General features: G+C 42.6%; 1 protein-coding gene across 1 annotated transcript; it reads left to right on the forward strand.

The window, feature by feature from the left end:
- Window positions 1–184: 184 nt before the first annotated feature.
- cdc34b (cell division cycle 34 homolog b) lies at window positions 185–8,056 on the forward strand. The gene is made up of 5 exons (XM_080011319.1): window positions 185–855; window positions 953–1,039; window positions 1,210–1,307; window positions 7,539–7,673; window positions 7,773–8,056. The coding sequence occupies exons 1-5, from the start codon at window positions 670–672 to the stop codon at window positions 7,981–7,983; spliced, it is 717 nt and encodes a 238-aa protein (XP_079867445.1). The 5' UTR covers window positions 185–669; the 3' UTR covers window positions 7,984–8,056.
- Window positions 8,057–8,760: the final 704 nt, after the last annotated feature.

An 8,760-nucleotide genomic window follows, 5' to 3' on the forward strand; every position in this document is an offset into this window, starting at 1 on the left:
AAAGACGTTTTGACTTTCAGGGTGCGATTATCGCGCGGTAATATGTGACCTCGCCGAGGACTTGGCTGAATAAAACGCAACTCGCTGGGCATCCGGAACGACAATTCCCAGAATGCATCGCGCTCCTTTGGCTTTTATGGGGGGAGAGGGGATTCCTTTCAGCAACATTCTTTATTCAACCCGCTGCTGGTCGAAGACCAGTTTATTCTGGGGGCGACTACAGTTCAGAGATTGGTTTTTGGATGTTATCGGGTCAAATATATATACATTTATTTAGTTAGCGAGTCTTTTTTTTTTTTTTTTTTAATATATCGCTGTATCGAACAGGCGAACGAATTTGCAAACACCGAGCCCGAGGTAGACCTTGTTGCCTCCATTAGCCAGAAGCTGTCGGTAGAACCAGGGCTTATCCGTGACCGTGATCTGGAACTGCTGGTTCAGCCACGATGGTCTGGACAGGGATTCAGCGTTTTAGTGTTGGATTCGGCGTCCGTTTCGTATAACAAAGAGCGTTGGGTTTGTCTTGGTCGCGGGTTGCCAGGTTCGGCCTGATCATTTGCCCGGTTGTTGTAAACAAAGACGGGTTTTCTTTGGGTGGTTCTGGCCGAGTAAACAGCCTCGTCATCCGTCGACTGGCGATAACATAGGACCTGAAGTATCTGAGGTGTTATGGCGCAACACGGCCCTTCACATGTAGCCAGCTCGCAAAAAGCACTCATGCTGGAGATGAAAAGTCTCCAGGAAGAGCCCGTCGAGGGGTTTAAGATCACACTGGTGGACGAGGCAGATCTGTACAACTGGGAAGTGGCTATTTTCGGCCCCCCCAATACTCACTACGAAGGGGGTTATTTTAAGGTGAGTGGGTTGTTTATTTAAAGGTATTTATTTTGACGCTCCTCCAAATTATGCTTCATAAATGTATCCACAATAATACCGATTCTTCCCTCTCCAGGCTCGGATCAAGTTCCCAATAGACTATCCATACTCGCCACCTGCCTTCCGCTTCCTTACAAAGATGTGGCATCCTAATATCTATGAGGCAAGTGTGATGTTAATGTAGTGTGGGCCTATTTTTAATCTTAATTCTGAAATAAACACGCCACGACAGTAACAGTTGTTGTGCCCTTTACTGCCGTCTGTGCTTTGATCGTAAGCAGAAATAGCCTGTTCTTCCTGTTCTTATTGACTGACTTTGACCCATTTCTTTAGAACGGAGACGTGTGTATCTCCATACTTCACCCGCCGGTGGACGACCCTCAGAGTGGAGAGCTGCCCTCCGAGAGATGGAATCCCACCCAGAATGTCAGGTTAGTGCCATGGGTCCTATTCTCTTCCTGTGACTTAAAGGGGACCTATTATGCTCTTTCACACAAGTTAAAGTCACAAGGTCCCCAAAAACAGGTTTTAATTATTATTTTTTTGGTTAACATATCTCTCAAATTATGCATTCAGCCAGTGTTTAGTGGGGCAATGGGGTTTCAGCTTTTGGGCATGGCTTCCGGTTTCCGTTGTATTTACTCCGTAACTTTCCGATTTCACCTTATCAGTCTGCCAAAATCGGTTTGTGAACAAAATTGAAGCAAGGAACAAGCAATGCAATTGCTGAATCTTCACTCATATTAGATCTACAAGGACTCATTTACAAGTTGGTTCCGACTTTCGTCGTCGCGCTCAAAGCTTGTGAAAACACACCCTTTTTTATTGGTTTTGTTTGGAGAAACACGCAGTGGATCGGGTGGAGCAGATGACCATATAAAGAAATCTGTGACGAGCTGACCTCAGCTCATGTAGAGGGTAGAAGAAACCTTTGAAAACCCACCGTTCAGGGCGGTCAGAAGCCACAGTGTTTTGTTCACAGCAATATATATATATATATATATATATATATATATATATATATATATATACACACATCACATGGGTATGTTGGGTATGTTTTCTCCGGTACATGAAGTTCCTAGAAACCTAACGATTAATCGATAGGGACAGATAAGAGTAAAAAACATTAACAATAAGAGTTAAGTACTAGAATATGGTGCAGAAATAACCTTTTTCTTTTCAATGCCAATTTACCTTATTTATACTGTAAACACTAAAGTCATAAAGCTTCTTTCCCAAGCTTTGAAATAATATTTGTTTCAACAAAGTCATGATCCATTAACAATGTCTATACATCTGTTGAGTCATACTTACCAGAATAGATGCCCTTTTTAAATGTTTTTTTGCCTCATCATAATTAATAATAATAATAATCATAATGATTCAGCCTTTGCATATTTTTCAGATTTTCATCAATATAAAAAAAAACCTCACACCCTAATATACCCCACCACCAAACACCATACCCTAATGTTTGATCATACATTTAAAATAATAATAATAATAATAATAATAATAATAATAATAAATATAGCTGCAGGCAGCAATGCACAGGGTCCGTTTTAATCGCGTAAGTGACAAATTACATTTTGAACATTTTCCGTAGTGATACATGAAACTACCTGGATTCAGTCTGATTCTCAGCAGAATTTGGCATGATTATGTAATCTATTACGACTGTGGCAATTGTGGTCTTCGTCAGTGTTGAAACTTCCTGACTTTCCCCACACTTGATGCATACATGATTGCTTGCCAAACTAGTGGATGTTATCATGCCCACTATTTCTAACAGTTCCTCCTCTGGGAGTTTCATGTCAATGTCATTCTCTGCGACTTGTACATCTGCTCTCATTAGAATGATCGTGTTCTTTGTACTTGTGAGATACATACAGTCGTCCTGATGGCGAGTTGTCAGCATCTTCATTGTCTACTATTGTCCTTTGGTCACGCCTTTAATTGTCTTCTCAAAGGCTGAGCTTCATGACCATCGTTCCATCACCGACCTAGCATCCAGTAATTCCCTATTTTTTTTGATTGACAATGCCGTCTTCATGACTTTAACATGTATCTCTCCAACCTGATGATATCATTCATAGTTGTAATATTGTTCAAAACAAATGACTAATTTAGGTTAAGCACATAATTGAAAGCAGTGTTAAATGACAGTTTATCTAGAGATTATTTCCTAGGTATGTGAATACGCAATGTAACCTGCATGTCTTTGTGGTCCGAGGGCCGCAACTTCGTCCAACCTAAGTTATTATTCTGAATTGGGAGGTTTATGTGGAAACCACAATTTCGTTGTGTCCTTGCGTGGGCTCCCTGTTACAACCACCTCATAAGAGTCTTGATTGTAACCTACATAGCATAAGAACAGTGTTAGTGATGATAATTGTAATTATTCACTTAAATTCCATTTATCATTAGACAACCCATTATCAAGTTGTTTCTGTGCTTTTTAGTCCATGTATTGTCATACCGAAAGTACACACAAACAGTAATATACAACACCGAAAGTACACACAAACAGTAATATACAACATGAACAGTAATAAGCTTACCTTTTTTTTAGTAATAAGCCTAAAGCCTTACCTAAGTTATTTTTTCCAAATGTACTGGTGTGTTGTCTTTAACAACTTTTGGTAAATCTGTAATTTATCTCTGGTGAGAAAGCTACGCCATTGTAAAATTCATCAGATGAAGTCCGGATGCAGATGTTGAAGAAAGGTTTTTAGTTTGTCCTGATTTGATGCCAGAGATGTTGGGTAAATAGCCTGTAACATCATCGTTGAGGCAGAAGCTATTTGCTGGTGTTTCAATGTTGTCTGCCGTTTAATTGTAATGAGTGACTTTGCGGTACAGCCAATGCCATTGCATGGACATTCCCTCAATGTGACATCACAAAGTGAAATGTTATTCTTCAGTGACATATTGTGTGCTGTTGTGAGGCACGAGGCACCAGATTTTGGTCTAGTTTAATTGTTTTTTCACTGATCTCCGCTTTATATGTGGATGGATTTGGACAAAACTTCAACCACAACATTTCTGTGACATCCCAGTTCTAACGACATCTCAATCCTAACAATAACAATCCCTACGGGGTGGACCCCTTGTGAATATAGCTGCAGGAAGCAATACACAGGGTCGTTTATGGACACCAATTCCAAATGTTCAAGTTCCTATGGAACGTAGCAGTTTGTGCTGCGCTCCTCCTACATCAGCGTTACGACTAAAACAAGTACAATTTTCCGAGTTTCCAATGAACGCCTTATCGGCTCACATAATGACGCGGTGATGCGAGTTTTCCGAGTCCTGGTGACACGCAGAACTACTACTACAAGGATACCCTTGTTGTGTGTTATGACTTTCTCCTAAAAATGTGAAGGTGACTGTCTACTACCTGTAGTCCTGCCTCACGGTGTCTCTGTGGATGGAAATCACTCCGTGTGGAAGTTCCCACAACACGGTTCCATTCAAACAGATTAAACACTGCACATCCCTCAGAGACATTTAATCAAATTTTAAGCTTTGGGGACTAAAAGCAAACTGACATGATTCGGACTCATTGTTCTGGAGCTGCAAGCAAACTCCATGTGTGAGGACACAAAGACTGAATATGCATTGGACTGTTTTGGACTCTTACAGTTTAGCGTGTTAGGACTGGCTCGAATGCCACAGGAGTTCAAGTTCAAGAGATTATGTACGCGGCACCGGGTTATATTTGAACAGAATGCTTTTATATTTACAAAATATTACACAAAACTGCGGCGATACACAAACACACACAGGTGCAGTTTACCACATAGCTCACACAGTGCGAATGGTCGTTCATAGCCTCAACCTGCACATTCAGTATAACGTCAGTTGGATGAAGATGTCACAAAGCGTCTTACTCCACAAACTCATCTCTCTCCACTACCTGACCGGAAGTTTGTTTTTCACTTATTCCTTCTCCGTCTGCGATGTCCCTGTTTTAACGAAACCTCAACCCTGTCCATAGCTCCAGAGGTTGTCCTGTTCCAGACACTTTTAGCCCAAAAAGTGCCAAGGAGAACAATTATAATAAAAATAAGAACAATAACAATAGTGTACCATATTATACTAGTAATAATAATGATAAAGAAAATGTTTAAAAATACATTACAAATACATACATAATTTTTTTTTTTTTAATACATTTTAATTTTCATCATATTTCAGGGATAATTTTTTCCCTTGTCTGATTAAAAGGAAGTGCTTGCTTCTGTGATATTGTGCTCCAAAAATGAAATTATATCAGACCAAATCTCCAACCTAGCGGTGTCACGATTCAGAGTCGAAATCGAAAACTGATCTAAATGAATGTTCAGTTTCGAACTTCAAAATCCCAATCAGGTTAGCGATCCTCCCATATTTTTGTGGGTAATGTTGTCCGCCATGGTTGCCATATCTGGGCGGTCAAGATCCGTTGGTAAACAAATGCAGCATGCGCCAGCGGAAGTCGCCTGCGGCTCTCCAGAGCGCCAAACCGACTTTCTTAAAAATTTTGTTCGGAGTTGGGAAAGCTGCCTTTGGTAGCCGCATCCCTCAACGCACACTGCACTGCCCATCTGGCACAAGGGCTGCAGGAACAAAATTTGAATGGAATTTGAATATCAAAAAAATAATAATAATTCATGAAATTCAATATTAGTTCATCCAATTTGTTGCACAGTGAATGCACATTAAAGATAGATATCCCCGGTAACACTGTGGAAAGTCTGCGGCGCATCTCCCTCTCCTCCGTCGTTTCACTGTGTGTACCAGGGAGAGTGCACCTTGGACCAGAATGTGCAGTTATTCCACTGATGTGGTGATGAAAGTGGGAAATAAACCCGACCATCACCGAGGGAATGTCCTCCAATGCACAATCCACCAACCACTGGCTCATGGGCCGTGCCGGGCCGCGGAATATTTGCCACCAGGCTGTGAGAATGTGGGTGGGATTTTTTTTCAGGGGCAATTTACAATCTGCTCCAGAGCAGCAGCGGAAAAGGGAGTAAATTAAATACGTCTGGAGTTTTTATTTGCTTTGTTTGGAGAAAAGATGGCTCTGATCGGAGCTGCGGCGCTGCAGGTAGTAATTTGCCTTTCACTACCAGCGTTCCCCTCTGGCAAAAATAGCATCTGTTTTTCTGCGCTTAATTTTTTAAGTAACTTTAAAGTAGTGTAATAAGTAACTTATTGTTTATTATTCTAAAGTCTCGTTTTGCTAAAGCCCTTAACTGTTTTGGTGTGTTGTTTAAATATTCCCATATTTGTTATTCATCATTTTTAATATTCAAGTTAAAGTTACTTATTGAGAAACAAGTGTTTTTCTTTACAAATCAAGATTCATTAGTCTAGCATTGGCATAGCCGTCAGTGCTGAATTTTTTTTTTTTGTTTAAATCGGATCTTGATGTTAAAATCGAATGTCAAATCGAATCGTGGATTTGGAGAATCGTGACACCCCTACTCCAAACAACAAAAAATGAGCTTAGCCTCGAAGTTCAATGTTCACAACTGTACAGAGTGGTTATGAGGTTATCTGCACAGTGGCCTTTCTGTCAACGAACCAGTCTGTCTGTTCTCCGTTGACCTCTCTCATCAACAGATGTTTCCGTCCGTAGAACTGCCGCTCCCTGGATGTTTTTAGTTTTTCACACCATTCTGAGTAAACTCTAAAGAATGTTGTACGTGCAAATTCCAAGAGATCAGCTGTTACAGAAATACTCAAACCAGCCCGTCTGGCACCAACAATCATGCCACGGTCGAAAACACTTGAGACCACATTTTTGATCTTTGATCTGCATAATTTTATGAATTGCACACGATTAGCTGATTAGAGAATAGCATAATTCCCTCCGCTGACTGAGAGGGAACAGAGCCCCCCGTCTCCAAACACAATAACCCTAAACCCAAAGTTATTAAATCAGTGTGATCATTTTTAACCTGTCCCACACTCTCTGCCTCCAGAGAAAGAACGGTATGCACCTGTTCTACCTCTCCCTGTCCGCTCGCTCCTACCCCAGCTCCGCGCCGCGGTGCAGCCGGTGGGCAAGCAAAGCACTTGTGCCCAATGCCCCTGCATGGTCGCACAACAACCCTAACTTTAAAAAGAACGTCTAGGGTCTGAGTGGCATTTTTAAGAAGAAAAGGAATACAATTTAAGAATATAAAGAAATGTCTCCGTAGAGACTGGACGTGTTTCGGTTTCTCGTCTTTGCAGCCAAGCTCCTCGGTTCGGATCTGAATTATTATTTTTTTTTCCGAAAACGAATATATATATATTTTTACATTTGTATTAAATAAATATTCGCAAAAACCCACTATTTGTTCTTTATTTGGATTCGACTCCACCCCTTCTTTACAGAAATGTTACTGCTTCAATTCCCACATACTTCCATTCACAGCCGTAGTGGCTATCTGCCGGAAATTATACTATTTGGAGAGTGGGGAAATTTACATTATCGACACCGGCTCCCTTTCCCACAGGATGCCAATACCGAACATTGCTAGTAGAGCTACGGCTTCTAGTGCAAGTGGGAAAGGGACTTCAGTGAGTGTATATATTCACACCATGTGCTGTCACTGTCTGTGTGACATGAGGTCCAGTCCAGTTTGACCCTTGATTCACTCCAGCCTGTCTCTCTCTCTCAGGACTATACTGCTGAGTGTGATTTCATTGCTGAACGAACCCAACACGTTCTCCCCCGCCAACGTCGACGCCTCCGTCATGTATCGCAAATGGAGGGACAGCAAGGGCAAGGACCGCGAATACGCAGAGATCATCAGGTACGGCGTGCCACCCGGCGGCCATGAACGTAACGATCGTAAACGACCCGCCGGGGCTCAACTTACCAAAGCTCTTTCCCCGTCCGCGACTCCCCTCAGGAAACAGGTGCTGGCGACCAAGGCGGAGGCCGAGCGTGACGGCGTGAAGGTGCCCACGACCCTCGCCGAGTACTGCGTCCGCACGCGCGCCCCGCCGCCCGACGAAGGCTCCGACCTCTTCTACGACGACTACTACGACGACGAGGAGCTGGAGGACGAGGACGGCGACTGCTGCTACGACGAAGACGACTCAGGGAACGAAGAGTCCTGACGTGTTTGATCTCATCCCCAACCGCCATCGCCGCCCGCGTCCTCCCAGTCTAGCCAACCCCCCACCACCCCCCTTCCCTGAATCGCTAGAAGTTCTAGTTATACGAACAATAGCATTTTATAGCATCCCTGTTCTTTTTGCAGAGAAAGATGTGAGTTTTCTGCGCCTCTGAACCATTTTTAGAGACCAGACTCGATCCACCGCAGGGCGAGAGGCTGATCTGGTAAGATTTGCACCAGCACAATAGCAACATTTAAACCCCTTCTTCCAATATATCAAAACTATTGCCACCTGCTGCATAAACCTTTTAAGGCCACAACCTAAAACCAGCAATGTTTCAAACTGTTTAATCCTCTCAACATGTTATTGGTTTGAAATCCTGGCAACCTTTGCACTGGTGCAAACACTTACTAATCTGGACTAGTCTTTCCTGTCTTTACCCCCGCCCCCCTCCCGCCCCCCCGAATTGTAACCGAGTCTGGTGAAGCTGCTGTAGGCCTCAGCGGCCGAGGGAAGACGAAAGACTTCTAACCGCCCGGTTTTGTTTGACTTCAAACATGCATCACGGAGGATTCCAAGATATACGGTGTGTCTCGCTCCTCTAAGGAAGGGACCCGTCTCGCGGCGGGATGCTTTTTGGTTTGTTTTTTTTCCCCCCCAAACACCTGTTGCATGCATTGGAAGCTCATCTCTTTCTATGTTTGGACTGTTAACCTAGATCATAATCGGTTTGTTATTTTTTCTTCTTTTTTTGATCAAAAAAAAAAAAAAAGACCT

The sequence above is a fragment of the Zeus faber genome (genome assembly GCF_960531495.2).
Source record: "Zeus faber genome assembly, chromosome: 12".
Classification (NCBI taxonomy): domain Eukaryota; kingdom Metazoa; phylum Chordata; class Actinopteri; order Zeiformes; family Zeidae; genus Zeus; species Zeus faber.